General features: G+C 35.5%; 1 protein-coding gene across 2 annotated transcripts; it reads right to left on the bottom strand.

The window, feature by feature from the left end:
• Window positions 1–4: 4 nt before the first annotated feature.
• Window positions 5–18,467, bottom strand: LOC149808495 (uncharacterized). Of its 2 annotated transcripts, XR_016425172.1 has the most exons (4): window positions 18,109–18,467; window positions 5,890–5,948; window positions 2,289–5,022; window positions 5–2,161 (listed from the first exon to the last, which is right to left on the bottom strand). XR_016425172.1 is itself a non-coding variant. In XM_089978095.1 (3 exons), exons 1-3 carry the CDS (start codon window positions 18,272–18,274, stop codon window positions 4,624–4,626), a joined length of 624 nt encoding a protein of 207 aa, XP_089834221.1. In that variant the 5' UTR covers window positions 18,275–18,467; the 3' UTR covers window positions 5–4,623. The 2 variants fall into 2 exon arrangements, 1 of the variants encoding a protein (XP_089834221.1); XM_089978095.1 differs by having other exon boundaries at window positions 5–5,022.
• Window positions 18,468–20,893: the final 2,426 nt, after the last annotated feature.

Genomic DNA, 20,893 nt, shown 5'->3' on the forward strand with positions numbered 1-20,893 from the left:
AGTAGAATGTTAGTTTTCTTTATTGTTTTGGTAGATATTACTGACATTACTTTTTCAAAGAATCTTGTTAGAAATCGGAACCTGTGATCACACCTAATTAGAACTTGCTAATGGAAAGGTCTACCACCCAGCGATTGTGTTGTCTAGTCTGCTTCAACCCCCTACCCCACCCCATTCCAAACTGTTTTAAATGAGATGAATCAGTGGATATAATATATAAAACAATCAACAACTTCTCCTTAGAATTATCATTGTGAAAAGAGCAATTTCTCTTTTTTAAGCGGACTGCATGAAGACGATGTCAGTGAATAAAGATGCAAGCTTTGGATTTAGGAATTCTTCCTGCAATAGAAAGTGTTCTTGGTCTTGAATTCACTTTTCATTAATTGGCTATTTTCCAAAGAAATCGACTAGTACCAATCAAAAGTGAATTTAAGACTTAAAGATCTCGTCTACCGGCAACAGATATTAGAGAGAAAATTTAAAATTCGAAATAGTAATTGTTTCTATTTATTTTAGAAAATTGCTAATTAATTATGCACTTGGAACATCTTTTTGTCAAATTAAAATCTTTGATTAGCGAGAGCAAAGAATGGTGCTTTACAACGCATGTCCGGATCAAGTCTAACTTGAAAATCAATGCAAGAAAATAAGTTTTCATTACACAAGATTTTAATGCATTATTAACATCAGCCAAAAGAATAAATTACGTTTTACATGTAAATCTCAAACTCGTCTAAAATAAACATCTCTGATTTTTCTTGTTTATGAGTGTAGATTAAAAAGTAAAATAACAAACAAAATGTTCTTACTGAGTTTAGTTTGCTCTCAATATGGTCAAATAAATGTTATTACTATTATCAAGACTGACAAAACAACGCAAGCATATTTCTCTAAGTATGCATGTACCAATAAATGTATATATAAATGTTTGTATGTAATTGAGTGCAAGTATAATTAAAAGGAACACCGTTTTAGGTACAAAGTTAATTTTATTAGCTGATATACAAGATGTTCAATATATATATATATATATATATATATATATATATATATATATATATATATATATATAAACACTGTCTACATAAGTCATCTTTTATCACAGCAAAGACAAAAGTTATAATTCTTTTATACCGACTAATAATACTAGTATTGCACATGAAAACATTTGGCACCAATTTTTCAGGGTCATGCCCTTGTTTACAAACTTCTTCAATGTGAATTATTTACGTCTTTATTTAAGTTACAAAAGTACACTATTCCTTATTTATCATAAAATCAGACATCCTTAATTGCAAAGTGCTACTTGAACCGGTAACAAGCCCATTTTGATTGACCTTATGTGAGGGTTACTCCCATTACTGAAATACTAACTTGTTTTTCAATTATTAAAACTTTAATTTTTCTAAATCATATTTCAGCAGTAGCTAATGCTTTGAAAACTTACAGTAACAAGAGAGTCGAGACTGACACTTTTGCAAAATCATGAATAACCGTACAGACATGTATCTAACACCAAAATGATCATGACAAACCTCACAGACACATGTATTTTACACCAAAAGTTATAATGAATAAACTCACAGACGTGTATCTAACACCAAAAGTGATCATGAATAACCTCACAGAAACAGTTATTAAACACCAAAGTGATCATGAATAACGTAACACATGTATTCAACACCAAAGTGATAATAAATAACACCACAGACATGCATATAACTACAAAAGTTATCATGAATAACCTCATCGACATGTATCTAACACCCAAAGTGATCATGAATAACCTCACAGACAGTTATTAAACACCAGAGTGATCATGAATAACGTCACACATATTTAACACGAAAGTGATCATAAATAACGCCACAGACACATGTATTTAACACCAAAGTGATCATGAACAACGCCACAAACACATGTATTTAACACTACCATTTGTCATGAATAGCCTCAGCCTGGTATCTAACACCAAAATCGATCATGAATAACCTCACAGAAACAGTTATTAAACACCAAAGTGATCATGAATAACGTCACACGTGTATTTAACACGAAAGTGATTATGAATAACGCCACAGACACGTATTTAACATCAAAGTGATTGTGAATAACCTAATAGACACATGTATCTAGCACCAAAGTGATCATGAATAACCTCAAATACATGTATCTAGCACCAAAGTGATCACGAATAACCTCAAAGACACATGTATTTAACACCCAATAGATCATTAATAACCTCACAGACACATGTATCTAGCACCAAAGTGATCATCAATAACCTCAAAGATAAGTATCTAACACCAAAGTGATCATGAATAACTTCAGACACGTATTTAACTTCAATATTTTTTATCATGAATAACCTCAGACACATGTATTTAACACCAAAGTCATCATGAATAACCTCACAGACACATGTATTTAACTTCAATATTTTTTATCATAAATAACCTCAGAGACACATATATTTAACATTAAAGTGATCATGAATATCCTCAGAGACACATGTATTTAACACGGAAATTATCACGAATAACCCTCAGACACGTGTATGAAACACCAAATTTTTGAGTATATTCTCAATCACTTTCAAAGTTATATATATATATATGCTAGATACGGGTCAAATCTACAGCCTAATATAAGGGTCATACCTACAGCCTAATATACGGGTCAAATCTACAGCCTAATATAAGGGTCAAATCTACAGCCTAATATACGGGTCAAATATAAAGCCTAATATAAGGGCGAATGGCTCCAGATAACCTTTGCACTATGGTGAAAAAGAGTTATCATTCAATTAATGGAAGAAATGCTTGGGAAAAAAATAACATGAAAACCTCATCTACAGGTACCTTTTAGTAACTAAGTTTCTTTTAAATTTCGTCAAAGCTTTTAGTTGTCACTCGTGCAATTTCTCAGTTACCATAAACATGTTACAAGCAAACAAACATAAAACTGACAAACCAATGCAGACTTCATCTTCGTGTTTTCATCTGACAATCTTCGTCTTCATGGTTTCCACTTACAAAGCATTTTCGTTGACAAATGGCGCTTTACGTCAAATCATTTTATTTTATCCATGCCCACTCTATTTCAAAGGTGGAGAGAGAGAGAGAGAGACATACAGGTATTTAACTTTCTGTATCAATTTATCGGTTATAAAAATTTACATCAGTTTACATAAAAAATATGTGAAACCCTCGAAATAAACATGACATCTATCGTAAAATGGATATCCTTCATAATAATAAATGTTCAAGGTCGAGATGTTTGTTTATAAATATATATAATCATGATGAGACAAACAAGTGCAACAAGATATCACATAAACTCAGGTAATATCTCCAAAACAAAAAGTGCAAGTCTTGAAATATGAATATTACAACAAAAGTATACTTAATACTGGACATAATGTTAAATTTTACATGGTTTACGCAAGATTGTACTTGCAACCTTTCGTAAAAACGTATCATCCAAAGCTTATTTAACAGAATGAAGCGTAATGCATACACTAACTGAATAACACAACTAAAACATAAATCAATTACATGCCCTTTTACTGTGACACGTCCATCAACCTCATTTCTACAACAACATTCCTCGCATAACTAGATGGAAAAGATGTCTGCCTGCGGCGAGTAAAAAACATGAATAATTAAAGCATGTCATGATGACTGGTCTTACGGAAGCAGGCGACAACATATTCCCGTCCTAGGGCAACTGTTCAGAACGCAATGCCATGTCGAAAAATTGCCATCATAAAGTACGAAAGCCATGGGCTACAATAAGAATGTTCAACATGTTTCATATGGTCCTTAAATCTTGTCATTTTACTAACGTTGTTTTTAAAGAAAACGTACTCATTCCTAAAATGACATATTTGCGCCATATTTCCATTCTGCAGTCATTCCAAATAGAACCTTCTGTTGTTACTGTTGTAGTTTTTGTCCAAATGCATAGGTTTCCTTTTCCTTTTTAAAACATTTTGTGTCTGGTTTAACCTATCCGCATTTTGATCTTAAAAGCCAAGATCAAGTTGAGTACCAGGCCAATTTCTGTAACATGGTGTCTTTTAAGACGGACTTTGAAGACTTCCCTCAAACGAAAACGAAACTGGAATACCAAATTCGTCAACTTAACAGCTGATAACAATGTGCAAATTGAAAGTCTGCTACTTTCGTCCACTCTAAATTAACGTGCAGTTATTCTCTTTGCATCTATCAAACAATGCAAATATGTTTGTATTGTGTCCTGGTGTACTTCCTTATAAACAATTTCGGGTTTCTAACACTGAGACTGCCTCAAGTACGCGCACTTGCAGATTGTAATTGAGAGAAAAGTATAGCCGTCTGCTTTAAAGCAATTAGAAGATCAAGCTGGCGGCAAGAAAATCACACATCATCTTGGAGGAAGCATATTCTGTAACTTAAGCTCGAGAATCAAAATGACTTAGCATTCACTTGGGACAGTAGTGGTCTCAGCTTTTGGCAGTAATGGCGTAAACCTTTGAAGTTCTGAACATAAATGGGGACTCCAGTATCTGGAAAACTGCTATTGAGATCAATTATAATGAACGCATATATTAAGTAATTTTCCAGCATAAACGGAATTTCACACTGTAGACTTCTTCCTGAAGACACTTCTAAAACTTTCCCAAAATTTACGTTTCTTCTTTGGCGCCAAAGTTGCCATTAGAGTTCTTCTGAACACCGCGTCCAACCCAATTCCCTCAAGTGCGGAGCACTCCACAAATTCAACTGCTCCAAGTTTCTTTGCAAGTTTCTTGCCTTGTGCTGGAGTAATACATACATTGGTCAAATCCACTACTGAGCCCCTAAGGTCAGTTTGTGTCCCTACGAGCACAAAGGGCGTATTTGGTCTAAACGTCTTTATTTCTGGGACCCATTTGGACTGGACATTGTCATAGGAATCAGGATCCTCCACGGAGAAGCAGACGATAAAAACGTCTGTGTCATAATAACATAACGTTCTCAAACGATCGTACGTTTCCTGGGGAAGAAAGATGAATCTATAACAATATGCTATAAAAGATTTTTTTTAAAAATGGTGATACGATTTTAAAGACAAAGGATAAATTTATGGAAAATTCTTTCAAATCCCCTTTAATAAGGATAATACACATATCCAGGATTCCCTTCGTACTCATAATGGGTTGCAAAAATAGTCCAGAATGGTCTGGTTTTCTAACCAAAGTATAAATATCTTCATTTGGCCAAAATAATTCAATTTGATGGGGTGTAGTGTATGAAAACTGTGAGACTATTATTTTGACCTATATTTCGCAGAATTGTCTAATTTGCATTAAAGATTACAGAGGGTAAGAAAGATCAACGTACTCAGCAGTCCTACTGACATCAACTGCTTATTTTTGCATTAATTTATAACGTTTCTGTCTTTAAAGCAATTAAAAGTAAAATACAGAAACAAAAGGTTTATGGAAACATGGAAGTGTTATTACAATGCAAGAACAGTTAATTACACCTTATTCGAGACATGAAATACAACCGCTAGTGGTTCAACGGAACTTTAATGAACTATCAACTTTCCTGTAAGTTAAAATGTGTGATCTCGCGAATTAAAATGTAGATTATGTAACTATAAATATCTGCATCTCGATTCTTTGAAGGGATTCTTAAATTAAGTCTGAAGGGAATCTTAAATTAAAATTGAAAGGATTCTTAAATTAAGATTGATGGGATTCTTAAGTCTCTGCGAAAGCGACATGTTTAATTTGCTTTCCATCTGGAGAGAGGTTTTAACTGTATGTACCAATTTAACATTAACTATTTCCTGTTGTTCTGGGTTTCTTTATCTCCAATGATACTGGTTAAAAAAAAAAAAAAACATTAGACATACCTGGCCGGCTGTGTCTATGACGCACAACGTGTAGTCCTCGTCCATTACATGCATGGCCACTGAAGAAATAAAAACAATTTAAGTTACTCAATTTGCTAAATCTGACAGCAAACAGGTCATGGATTTTTTTTCAACACAAAAAGCAGAAATTCCTACTTTTAGCCTAAACCAGAACATATTTAGATACCAATGCAAGTGAGGGACTGCGTGTAAAACATTAAGTACGTGTTCAAGTCTAGATATAACGTTTGATTTTAAATGGGAATCATGAACTCGTACAAACTAGTAAGCAAAGGCGAGAAAGACAAATGTATTTTTGGTTTGTTTCCGTCAGATTTACAATAAGAAAAAGAATTTGGTAATAAAATAATAGCAAACGTCACAATACGGTTACAACATGTGCGTGTTACCGTCGTATTTGCTGGGAGGATCTTTCATTACCGCATCAGTAATATATTTTCCCTTCCCTCAGAACAATAGGGAAACGCATTACTACTTCAAAAATGACACGTATTAATTTGTTCCCAGGCGTAGTTCACGTAACCGATTGTTAATCCAAGAGAAAGAAAGTGTCGAGGTTAAGCCAGCAGGAACAACAGTTCCACAGAAGATAAGCCCACAGTGTGATGATCTCATCGTCAATTGTTTATGTCCTACGGGGGTTGGGGGTGGAATTGGACGATTGTATACGTCATTGCTATATTATGTTAAATCAAAGGAATGTCACATTAATTTTATACTTTAAAGAATTTCTAACTGTAGACATGAAAACAGTCATTTTTGCATGGAAAGCGCTGTAACCGCTACTACAACCACTAGATCTCCTTATTCTTCAACAACAACAACAACAATAATAATAATAACAACAATAATAATAATAATAACAATAATAATCGACATCGTAGTGTTAATAGTAGCAGTAATAACAGCATTTCTGTTGTTTTTAAATTATTATTTTTTGTATCAGTGCTAGATGTACCGTGGTGGTTGCGGCGGTGGTGTGATGATGCTGTAATTGTATGTTTTCATTCTGTTGGGTGCTGGGTCGAGTTGTTATAATTAATGATTCATTTAAATGATACATTTAAAAGACCGTCGGCTTCATTTATTTCTCTTTCTCCCTTAAAAAACACGTACGCACAATAATCTCTCAATTTTAATTTTCTTGCTTTATTTCAACAAAAACTATGGTTAAACATTTAACAACAGGTAGTAGTGTCTTGCCTGGCGCTGCATTCGGTTTCTTTAATAAAACAGAAAATAACAAATATAAAATTCATCAATCGTAAAAAGTTTACTTTTCTGAAAATTGACTAAAGTTTGATGACATCTAAAAGCTATTTGTGTTAAAGAAAAATAAACAACAATAAATAAGCAAGGGAGAAACATAACTAGATTGGATTTATCTAGTTTTATCCTACCCAGAAAGTGTACTGTAACGTGATGTGACTAAGAACTTGACGTAATCCTCTTGCCTAATTGACCATCGAGGCTGTGACTTTAATTCGAAAAATATAAAGTGCCACACCTAATGGCAGAAATCATACAAATACTTGTCGATTAATATGGTAACATTACTATGTAGTGGGAGAATTTGGTTTCGATGACGATGTAGTGGGAGAATTTGGTTTCGATGACGCAGAAAAATTTAGCTATTTTCAATCATTATCCTTTAATTATGTAAATACCACAATGCTGATAAAATGAAGAAAAAAAAACACAAAAAAACAAATAGCATTCAGTCAATAACATACACGCGACTGCATTTTAATGGTATGGTTGCCAATTCCCTCTTGTAACTTTCCTCACTCATGAAAACTGTCGCAACTGCCATCAGTAAAAACGACTACCTCTAGTCGTATTAAAACTTGTTGATGTACATGCGATAATTTCATTTATATATCCATTGTGTCGTGCAAAAATATTTGCATAAAGAAATTTGCGTGACGAAACGAAAACTACAATCAAAAGCCAGATCTTCAGATAAAAGCGGGGTCGACGTAGACAAAGACTGGAGTGATTTCACCCCAACATATAACAATCACCTGTTGTGAATTATACACCTAGTACAATGAACTGTCACGAATAAAAAAAATACTGACTTTCAAGTGTGCGTGTGTGTGTGTGTGCGCGCGCGCGCATGTATGTGTGTATATTTTCTTACACAAAATGTTTCCGGATTTGTAATAACCTGAAAAAAGTTACTTAAAACTGAATATATACGGTATACAATATCCTATGCCAAAGCAGAAGAAGAAAAAAACACTGCACATTACTAATGACACATTTTATAATTTATACAGTAACTATGATGTCATGTGGCAGATTCGGCACGATTTGCACATCATTTAACGACACAGTGTCGTTATCCGATAAGAGACAGGGCGGAGGTACGTAATATTTATATAAAGTGCCACGTGGACCCTGAATGGCATCCGATAACTAGCCAATGTATCGGCCGTAGACCGTGGCTGACATGTGATAGAAAGGTCCATGTATCAGCCGTACACCCTGACTGGCATGTGATTGGATCCAACCTGATTAAAGTCAAATCAGTCCTTCGACATTGATTTTAATCACCCCGATAACACGTGCACTACAATATAAACTAGTCCAAAGAAAAAGCTGATATCTGACTACATGTCGGTTAAGACCATGACGATGGTCAATAAATACAAGACTGACCACTACTGGAATACACAATGAACTTTAAATCAAACACATTAATATGGCGCATAAAAGGTTCCGTATTTCAGTTGCCTATATCAAACATTCATCTCAAACTCATGTTACAGTCAGGCCAAGAAAAGGAGCGAGGACGTCTTCCTTTGAACTGTTCGTACGATACTTCGTACGTATAGAAGTCCCCAGTTTAATGGCACATCAACACAATACTGGGCTGTATAGACACAATATACCTCCTTTACGTTTGACACAAAACAATACTTTAAAGAAAGTTTAAAAAATGTAGAAAATACAGACACTTATTGGAGCCAATGATGTCATAAAAATGTAGCATGATGTCCCATCTAGTCACATTATCCTGACACGAGGCCGACCAGTCACTAACCTCTTAATGCTGAGCGACAAGAGAGGTATCTGTTAGTACCATTTTTATAAGTCTTTGGTATAACTCGGCCGGGGATCGAACCCACGACCTCTCGCATCCGAGGCGGACGCTCTAACCACTAGATCACCGGAGGTGATAAAGCTGGTAAGAGTCCCTCAGAAGACCATGAGATTCTTAACAGATGGTCGGAATACTGTTCAGCGCTTTACATCTAGGAGACTTCTGGAGACCAAGCTGTACTAAACGTCCCACTGGCTGCAACAGAGGTTGACCACCCTATCCTCGGGGAAGAAGTAGCGACTGAAATAAAGGCAATAAAGGAAGAGAAGTCGGCTGGGGTGGATACTATACCAGCAGAACTTGCTCAAGCTGGATGAACCTCGGTGAAAGATGTTCTCAGAACAGTCTGCATCAAAATCTGGCAAACTGGATAATGGCTCACCCTATGAACCCAGTCTCTGATCATCACTCTCCCTAAGAAAAGGAATCTGCAGCTGTGACAGAACTACAGCACAATCAACCTCATTAGTCACCAAAGCAAGGTTATGCTTAAGATCATCTTCAACCGACTGAAACACGATGCAGAAAACATACATGCTTATGAATAGGCTGGTTTCAGGGCAGGAAGCAACACTATAGAATCGAACTTCAACGTAAGAAACCTCTGTGAAAAGTATCTGCAGCATCAACAGGACCACTATCATATTATTATTAACTTCAAGAAGGCTTTCGACCATGCGGATATACAACATGAATGCAAAACTAATCAGCACCATAGAAAAGCTATATGACAAGGGGACTAGCGTAGTTCTCGTCAATGGCAATATAGGAGATTGGTTCAAAATCACAATCGGAGTCAGACAGAGGTTGCTCCTCTCACCCACTCTCTTCAACATCTACCTGGAAAGGATCATGTCCGGTGCCTTGGACGACCATGAGGCAATGTCAGTGCTTGAAGCAGAACAATTACCAATCTGTGTTTCGCTGACGATATCGATGGCTTTGCAAGATATGAAGAACTGGAAACTTTGTCCACTGTCTCACGAAAGCATCACTAAGGTATTGGATCAGCGCTGAAAACAAGCTAATGATAAACAACCCGAGTCTCATACTAAAGGAAATAAGAGTAAATGGAATGGACATATGCTTGGCACAGTGACACGCTTCAAGTACCTAGGTGTTATCGTCTCTGATTAGGTTCCAAACCTGAGGTTCTTTTCAAGATCGCGCAGACAACAGCCGCACTGGCTAGGCGGAAGCCGATTTGGAAGGCCAGCAGCATCACGTTGGCTCCATGATCAAACTTATGCGCTCCCTTGTCATATCCATAGTCCTGTACGCATGTGAGACATGGATCTGACAACGGAACTAGAGAGAAGAATCCATGCCTTAGAGTTAGAGATGAGATGTTATCGAAGGATCCTAACATCTAATACTTAGAATATATTTCTAATAGGGATATGTGTATTAGAATCCAGAGTGCAATTGGACCATTATGAACCAGAGTGCAATTGGATCATTATGAACCAGAGTGCAACTGGATCATTATGAAGATCTGCTCGCCACTCTATAGAAACGCAAGCTAAAATGGTATGGTCGCGTCTCACGGTCATCTGGACTATCAAAGGCAATCCTACATGGTACAGTAACGGGAAAGAGAACACAAGGCAGGTAGAAGAGATGAGAAAATAACATCAAAGAGTGAACAATCATGGCCTTCGCAAAGAGCAGTGGAGAACAGGTCAAAATGGAGAGATTGTCGCAAAGTCATCAACTGCGTCCCTACGTCAGCTAGTTTTAACACTTTAAGCCTAGTAATAAAACTGTTACAAAATACATACACACTGAATTGACATGCCCACAGCATTAATACCTGCAAAGAGTATTCGTTAAATGCGTTTTACAAACAAAAAAAAACAAAACAAGATACACCTGGCAAGAGAACAAGCTCACGTGGATTATACTGGTATATTGAAATATGGAGTTACAATAGACTCAAAGTACCTTTAGAGGTGCAACATTTCTTTTGTAAAGATAACATGGAAGGTTAGCAAAATTATCTTTTAGATTATATCTATAGGATGATTACGGATTTATCTAAGTGATAATCTCAGCTTTTTATCACTAATGAGATACTGAATTAAAACATATCCCATCGTTCTTACATTTAAAAAAATAAATAAATGCAGTGCTCAGTATAAACTCTTTAGAGAAGTTTCTAACTAATATAGGTATATTACTATTATGTGTATTTTATAATAACAAAGTATTATGTAGCTAAGAAAAATATTTCGAGACTAATGAGCAAAAGGATCATCATTAACTGGTGTTTATTTATGTAAACTGCATGCCCGTCTAAAAATTATTTTATTTGATTCTTCCAAAATAACATGGATACTTGTGCTAGTGTCCCGATGCTGTTCGATAAACGAATATAAGTAGTAATCCAACATCTCTACATAAACCGTTGGCCAAACTATGCGTTGATAATGGCGATCAGAAATGTGAAAACATTTGCTGACAAAACATATTTATTAGTTTTTGATCACAATTTGTGACAACAACGACTCCACGCAGTTCATCTAAGGGTCGCATAATGAATGTTTTTACCGACTATGATAGCCGATGGCAGGTTACTAGCATCAAACCCTTGAAAGCAATGTATAAATTGCACGTCGTAACAATCCTTAGCATGCGTGTTTTCTACGAAAATTTCTGTTGTGACCATTTGCTACAGCACTATTATTATTATTATTATTATTATTATTATTATTGTTGTTGTTGATGATGATGATAAAAAGCTAGCATACGTTAAGAAAGTCAATAAATAACATGAAACACAATATCAAAGTCTAATGTTTACTACATGAACAGAACTGATTTGATGAACGTTGCGTCTTTCATTCTGGTAACTAAAGCTGGTGACAAAAACTTGCCGGATCTACAATAGGTTTTTATATATCTTTCCCAAAATGCAAGACCCATCCCGATATCCTGACTTGTTTTCCACATCTAACACTACCGGCATATATTACAGAAATTTATAGATGGTTTTTTTCTGTCTTTTTAAGACTGTAGCACTTGTTTTAGTGTCAGCTAACGACTCTTCATTTACTTTTCCCCATTCATATACAAAAACATAAGCCGAAAAGCTATGTATGTATGTATGTATGTGTATATGTATGCAGGGGCGGATTAAGGCTCACTGGTGCCCTAAGCACTGACAAATCTTGGTGCACCCCTCCTTTCCATGTACACCTGGGAAGATAACCCTAGGGTGCACCATGATGAAGAAACAGAACATTATGATCAATTTGCACTAGTTTTATCAATTTGTTTTACAAACCTTCATTCGTTTTTTTTCTTTTCACCCTTTTCTCAACTTTGTGGTGCCCCCTTTGGCCCTGGTGCCCTAAGCACGTGCTTAGTCTGCTTAATGGTTAATACGCCCCTGTATGTATGTATGTGTATATGTATGTATGTGTATATGTATGTATAAGTATGTATGTATATGTATGTATGTGCATATATATGTATGAATGTGTATCTGTATGTATGTATGTATGTATGTATGTAGGTAGGTAGGTAGGTAGGTTAAATTTTCACTTAATTTAAATGAGAATTCTTTTCTTTAAAAAAACTTATGTTAAATATTTTGGAGAGAAATAGAACAATGTCAAATACTCCAATAAGGTCTGTATAATTAATGTCAGCATTTTCGATAACAACAGAATTATATAAAACAGTTCCACATCATTTGTAGAATTACTGCATTTGTTACGTAACACTTATAACTTGTTTTCTGTCTGCCTGATGTTGACAGAAATAATTACCTCACAGATTAAAATAACTCAGGCAGCTGTTGCTCTTGAAAGGATATGACCGATAATAAAACCTTCAAACGGGCGTATTTGTTTTTATCTGTACTTTTTATCACCATGGTCACATTCTTTAAATGATCTGATACGGATCGTCTTTCCACCCCACAATGGGGCTATTAAAAAGTAGGACCGATAAATCTTCGCATTCCTCTGTGTTTTCATGTAAGAAAATATACACAGGAATTGATACTATCAAATCTGGTAGCTTCTGCAATAATAATGATGATGATGATGATGTTCACATTCCTTTGAAATTTTAGCACCGGAGTATGAAAACATCTGAATAGTAAAGTAAATTCAACAACAACAAAAATCTTATAAAGCCAAAAAATGTTTCCGGTCGGCCAACCATCCCTGTTTAGTGCCGACACTAGCACCCCAGGGTAATTTAACTAACTTTTTTTTTTAATTCACGATTTGTACATCTAATTGAGCCGGTTTTGCAAAGTATTTGATGCACTGGGTATATTACGTATAATAATCATTATATATAATGTTTACAAACAATACCTACCTACCCTAATTTTAAAACTATTGCAAATAGAAAGACATATTTTATGACCTAACCTTCGCATATATCGGCTTTTTTCTTTTCCTGTGTGTCTTTCTCAAATATTCTTATTTAGTCATACTCATTGATCAACTTTCATAAGGGGTGGCCTGTTCTAGTTATGATGAAAGTGGTTAGAATTTCCTGTGTGTCTTTCTCAAATATTCTTATTTAGTCATACTCATTGATCAACTTTCATAAGGGGTGGCCTGTTCTAGTTATGATGAAAGTGGTTAGAAAGATTATCCACACTAAAATTGCTTTCTAAATAATGTCAAAAATTTGTTTTTATTTAACCACGCATTCTAAGTGACGGCTATGTTAAATAACTTCTGTTTTCTATAGTGATTAACCGCTCCCCGTTTGCTATAATATAATATCCATTGCTATTAATAGATTTACTTATATTGCCAAGCAGCTGGCGTGTACTCAAGTCAGTGAGACCATGACATCTGAAGTCCATCTCGTTTTGATTTAACGAATGTTGCGTCTTTCTGTCAAATAATATCAAAAGAGACGACTAAACATTTACCGCTCAACAACATGTTTGTTTATCTTTTCCACATAAAATGATCCCCGTCGACGGACTTTGTTGTTTTTACATGTCTATCAACATACTTGCTTGTTTTTGTTTTTTTCTGGGGAGGAGGGTTGGGTAGGGTTCGTTGTTTATGACTATATTATGATATTTAACGATGTTGGGATACAGTACTCCCTCGCTATGGTTAAATAGGTACCTACTCTGGTGTCAGTAACACACCACTCGTGGGGGAGGCTAAACATATAGATGAAAAATACACGCGCCTATCCATAAAAATAATTTTTAATTTATTTACCGTTACAAATTACTTTATTTATCTCACGCTTTATTTTAAGATGGTATGCGATCATTTTTTTTCCCTGAAAGTTAATACGGTTTTCGAAATATAAAAAAAAGATGAAATACAATATCAAGAACGTCTGTACTGAACTAAAGAGATACCAACAATAACTTTTCCATTCGCGTCACATTGACAGTAATTATATCTTCACAGATATAATGATAAAAAAATTCAAAAAAATGCCAGTCTGACATTCTGTGTCATGTAATAAAACCTTCAAACTGACAATTGTTTGTTGCTACAAGACATTTTATACCCATAAAGCTTTCTTCGTAGGTACTGAAGATGACAGCAATAAATATTTGCTTCCCATCTCTTTTTTGGTGAAAGAAATGTAAGGGATGAGGGTGATGATGACGACTATCGCCTGTAATGATCATAATTACGATAAGTACAAAAATAGCAACCATGATGTTATGATTAATATGTCATGTTTTAAGTTCAAAACCCACCATTTTATGCTGGATCTCATCACACCGCATGATCAATGCATTGAAAACAATCCATGTTTTGCGTGGTTGTCGCCATTTTTCACCACGCAATAGGCAAATATAATGGTCAGTATATTTCGCGAAGGAAGGGCCATCGACCCACGGGAAGCTAATGACAAGCTTTCTCGCATACCCACGTTGACCAAGCCGATACTCGAATCTATACGGGAAGAGTAAGTAATCTATAAAGACGAGCGCCTTAGAGCACTTGCCAATCCGAGTCCATTGCGATAATTACAAGAAAATACTCTTTTTAATGTGTAGTATTTGGATATACAGTAATGATCTACTAGTACATGACATATGATCACATGCCATTACATAAATATGGGACGATGTTTAAGGTACAACTTGTATTCATTTGCTCAATGCTCAGTGGGATGGGACGTTTTACGGCTACGACTTATATTTATATACCTAATGGGATAGACCTTTTGGATACAACGTATATTTATATACCTAATGGGATAGACCTTTTGGATACAACGTATATTTATATACCTAATGGGATAGACCTTTTGGATACAACGTCTTCATTTACCCAAACTGAAGAACTTTTGGGATACAACTCGTATAACATAGAAACAATCTTTTTATATACAGTTTACCTAATGGGAATGATTTTTTGGGCTTACAAATCGTAGCCATTTACCCAATGGGAAAGACGGGGGGCGGGTACGACTCATTTATTTGCTTGATGGGATAGGAATTTGTGATACAAATCGTCTTCATTTGCCACTGGGAAGGTTTTATCTACTACAAATAATTCTTAAGTCATACAATGGCGATTTGGTATCTTGGGTAAAAACCCGACCAAATTTCACCGGCTTATTAAATTAATTCATGCATTCAAGAAATCAATCATGGCCATCGGCAAGTTACTTGACGTGCCGTTGGCATAACCATGCCAACAATTCTGAATAATCAATCAATAATCGAACTGACCTCAGTCCTGGTACAACGAAAAAAAAAAGGAAGGCATAAAAAAGGGATCGCTTTTGTGACTGCAGTTTTTACTTGATAGAACAAAACATGCACTTTCGCTTATTTTTCTGTTTATGCTTGTTGTGTGTTATCAAGCGAAAATGCCATGATTTAATTGATTTCAGTGACGACGTCTGTCAAGAGGATGCGTGGAAAGTGTGATCAAAGTACACGTTACTGCGGAGGCTACTGTTTGGGGGAGGGGTAAATTCAGTATAGTCGTGTTCTAGTTTCACTGGTGTGAGAGATTATTGTATTTTTCTCTTTGTTTATATAAAGCAAGAATATTTCTTTTGGAGATAAGCAAGGAGCATTGTTGTACAAGATTATCTGCTCTATATTTCTAACCAATATTATACAAATCTCAAAAGTATAGCTAACGCATTTTCTGTCGACAAGTTAGTGTCAGAAATCGAATCAACAACCATCGCTTTAGATCCAGCTGTTGTCATCGTCGTTGTCTTTATCGTCGCAAGCACTAAAATCTAACTATGTATCTATTGACTCGGGACCATGTTTACAATTTAAAAAAAAAAGATTAATGAAATGAATTAAAGACACGCACAATATAGTCTTCGGAGAATAAAGGATGTAACAGCATACAGAACTATTTCCTGTAGAGACTAACACATTATATGACACGACCATAAAACCAAATTACCATCTCTTTCATTTTTCTTTAGATCATGCGGTTTTTCAAATATCAAGGGACAATACTGTGTTCATCAATTTTCACAATGACTAATAATACGGGTGTGAACATGCCACGAATAATAACTGAGTCAGAACTCAAATTACCCCCCCACAAAAAAAAACCTACATTGTCGCTCCCTAAACGCGAACCCGATCTTTGATTTTACGTCAGTTTAACATAGCGTAGCCTAATCTACTGTGATTTTGTGTGCAGTAAACAAGTAGGATCTGCGTGCAAGTGCAGCATTATGTATGACACCTGTGACAAATAGACTCGTTCTATTAAATATCTTGTTGCATCAACTAGAATGTAAAGTAGGGACATCCAGAATTCACCGATTCGAAACGTGATTGCACAGGTGTTATCTTGACAAAAACTATTATAACTGCACATGTGTGTATCTTAACAAAAAGCTATGTCGTGTGCTTGCTTTGTTATTCACAGCCGTTGATTTTTTAATGACCTGTTCATGTGGTAAACGAGAAAAACGTGAATCATGCAGTCTTTTCGTGCTCTGTATTTAATACGTATATGAGCAAAAAATTTCAATCGATGATATCAGCTGACCTAAACAATTAAAATTATCAATCTAGGATAAATGTCATTTGAAAAGATATGTCTCATTTTTCAAATATAAATATTTCATGCTTATTACCAGGTGTGAGCATGACCAAAACTCCGACAAAAGAAAAAAGTAAAGAATATTAATAAGGATTTTAATTAGCAAAAACCGCATTTTTAAGAAGCTCTAAATCAAAATATATTTCACACGCTGAAATAACGTCTTCATCAATGTCATGTTCGTTCCAAATTCAATTTTACCGCCTATAGCCAGCCACAGGAGCTCGTATCGTTGTTTACAATTTAACTATCAGTCGTAATAGTAACATTGTAAACAACGATTCGAGTCCCTGTATCTAAAACACGTGTTTTCTATCAAATCTGTTCAAGAAATTTCCCCGTCTGAACCGAAAAATCATTGCTATTTCATACATGGCAGAAACTAATCTCCGCATAGTGGTCACAGCCACCGCTACAGCTGTTACCTAACAACTAGGCAGCTGAATTTATGTGTATGGCACAATCAAATTAGCATAGACGAGAAGCAACGGTATGGTGCAAGTCTGATTCGGAATCCAAGCGTCACACCCGTCCAGCCTTTTCCAGATCTCTTGCGTGAGAAAGGCACCTAGCTCACGTATCCCAGGCATGATATAGCCAATATCTTCAAAAGTGACATTAAAAACCTATCTCTGAATAGCTTAATTAAACTTATTAAAGGTATATCGAGATTTTAATCAGTCTGGTCTGAACCCAATTTCACCAACACAAGTATTAAAGTCTTAGTTTTAAGTCAGGTAAGACTTAAACTGCAGTCAGTCAAATCACTAGAATCTGGATTTAAGTCCAAGTCCATAGTTAAGATCTATTATGAAATCAAGGCGTAATTTGCCAAACCAGAGGTCATTCGATGCTGTCCATATATTAAGAAACAATGCACTGCTTTATTCCCAACTAATCTAATAATATTTTTTAAAACTCTTTTATTATGATATCCACGCGAATACTATTTGTATAAATCTGCTGAGACGAGTCTCACCGTTTACTTTGAGTGTGTGTGTGTGTGTGTGCTAAGAGAGTGAATGCGTGAAAGAGAAAGAGGCTCACCGTGATATGTATCAAAACAGGTCGGTACATAGTCCGTCATTATTCCTCCCGTCGTGTAACTCAAAAGGAGACTGGTTTTCCCTACCCCTCCATCTCCCACCACCACACACTTCATCACGCTCGAGCTTCGCTGACTGATCATAGTCTTCACCATTTGTACCTTCATGCGTAACAAAACTTTAACAAATTATCCACTTGTCCATTCAAGCTGAAAACTACAATATTCCATTGGATTCCTCATTAATAACCTTTTTTTTTTGTTTTCAAATTAACGGATTTAAGCGATTTTTAAATTAAAAACACATGCTATCGCCTTGAACGCTGTTAGTTACTGCGTGAATCACAGGGAGTGCGAGAGATTTAAATAAGGTGAGTATAATTAGTTGTCACGTGACCATCTATCGTACGCTTTAGTGGTTTCACTGTCAGTCTGTCGACCCGGAAGAAACCCCTCAGCCTGAGGCTTTATATGACAATATTGAGATGATCACTGAGAACATAGAAGTGTGGACTTCGAGAGTCGCAAGTCACATACGGATACGGTGGTTTGAGAGTAAAGTAGTTCGTACTTCAAGCGTGACCCGATGTGAAGGATCAGAGCAGAGTTCAAGCTTTAAGAAAAATCAAGGTCAAAAAAGATTCAGCAACTAGGCTAAAATTAAACCACGGAAAACTATAACGAACAGAATAACGTTTGTTTAAAACTATCACAGGGATAAGATAATGTTGTATATGTTTCTTTGTACATTTGTATATTCCACATGCTGAGCGTAATGTGTCCTTTTTTTAAATTTTAACTCTTTAAGTTGTATTATCATTCAGTTATCTGCTCATGCATCTTTATCATTGCAGAATAGTCCATGATTTTTCCTTCTAATTATCATCTATATCATCATCAGTGCCATATTTTCCTTGTCTACATCGTAAGAATCAACAACCTTGTTGTATTTAGTGTTATCTATATTGAAAGAGATGCCACTGATAGCTCAGATTCCATTATTTTCTTTTCTGTGGGCGCTTAAGTATTACAGACCACAGGATTTTCCATCACGCGAACAAGAATAAGGGTCGGTATGTTGTGTACACAAGCTTGCACAATTAGTGTATGACTTCAAAGACTATTTATTCATCGCTGCCACCCTTAGCTGCCGCAAAAATGTGAATACTTTTATTATTAAAACAACTTTATTCTTTTTGCTAGTTTTACAGTTTTTTTTTTCAAGATGTGGACTTGACTGGTGTACAGGCAAACAATTTTCATTGTATTATTTTGTATACAGTGGCATGTATATTATTGTACAGTTTCTAAACGATTTCTTAAATGACAGTTCAAACCTCAAATGCAGGGTAACTAAAACTTCGAATTTGTCTGTAAATTGCAGTGTGAGTAATTGCTGCAGATTAGCCAATTTTGCCGATATTTCTATTCATTTTTAAAATTATAGAGTTTCTTTCTACGTCAAGAAATTTTCTGAAATGCATTTAGCCAAAACTATACCACATTGTTAGATCTTTGTGGCTTGGTTTGAATTCATTTTGATATTAAAGTACATTTAGATAATGCAGGGCTGCATGCATAGGCGCCCGCACATAGGGGCAAGGTGAGTGACATGCCCCCTTCCCCCGGATTTCACCGACAAACGTCGGCTGCATGTGACGTGCATTAGGTAATAATAGGTTGCACGTGACGTGCATTAGGTAATAATAGGCTGCATGTGACGTGCATTTAGATTTTAAAAAAGGCTGCATGTGACGTGCATTTAGGTAATGATAGGTTGCAGGTAAAGTAAATTACTCTAGCAGAATATAAAATTACAATTGCTCTACTGTCTTTAAAAAAGGATTTGAACTAAAAGCTCAGAGCTTTCAGATGGTGGATTTCGGAAGGGAAAGTTTCAAAACTGATCGTGAAACTAGCTGTAGTCACCTGCAAATGGGCAAAATACGTTGATAATATATCAAACCACACGCTTGGTTTTCTACGCAGAAACTTTATATAAAAGCAAAAAAATAAAAATGAAAATAAAAAATTGAGCTAAAATTAAAGACATTGTCTACCAAGCGGTAGTCAAACCAACAGTAAGAATATTGTTCATCAGTGTAGGATCTCAATATCCGAAAGTGACCAACTATATAGAAAAAAGTTCATTCACGGGACTCGGTCTCAGGCATTTAACATGACTGGCATTAGTCATCACTTGAAATTCCTATCCTGTGAACAAGATTCATTATCTTTTACAACTTTTTAACCGTCTTATAGTTATTTTCCATTTCATTTACTAATTACAGCAGACACCAGCACTAGAGACAATAATGCAAACCATTTTCTGAACCCCAAAAAACTGTAGTTGGAGGTTAATAATCTAATAACAATGTTTGATTGTTTGTTTGTTTTTTTTTTGGGGGGGGGGGTATTTTCCGCGATAATTAATTATACGAGCAAATTTTATTTTTTTTATTAATGAAAACTACAACGTACCGAAACAACACCAGCTGTGCAATCTATTCTCAGATTAATGACCTGGTAAAGCTAGGCTTGATAGGCCTGCAAAACATTTTGATTTTAAACGACAAATACAACGATAGATCGCATCATGTTAAACTCTTAAAGGTATTCAGCTTGACGTCTTCTTCACATCTCCGCCAACTTGTACAACAATCTGCAGTTCTTTTTTTCTCTAAAATCCATTTTATGCTGGAATGAATGAAAAATCTTCGTACGTCCTAATCATGATGCAGACTGGACGATCTCTAATTATATATTCTAGAGGTCAATATATCAGAA

Source organism: Sinohyriopsis cumingii, chromosome 1, assembly GCF_028554795.1.
Source record: "Sinohyriopsis cumingii isolate HCF-2022 chromosome 1, ASM2855479v2, whole genome shotgun sequence".
Taxonomy (NCBI): domain Eukaryota; kingdom Metazoa; phylum Mollusca; class Bivalvia; order Unionida; family Unionidae; genus Sinohyriopsis; species Sinohyriopsis cumingii.

Coding starts and splice junctions, on each gene's coding strand:
- LOC149808495 (XM_089978095.1), bottom strand. CDS start 18,274: ATGAAGGTACAAATGGTGAAGACTATGATCAGTCAGCGAAGCTCGAGC. Junction 5,949..18,108: donor CTGTTTTGATACATATCACG/GTGAGCCTCTTT, acceptor TTATTTCTTCAG/TGGCCATGCATGTAATGGAC. Junction 5,023..5,889: donor TCATAGACACAGCCGGCCAG/GTATGTCTAATG, acceptor TTTCTTCCCCAG/GAAACGTACGATCGTTTGAG.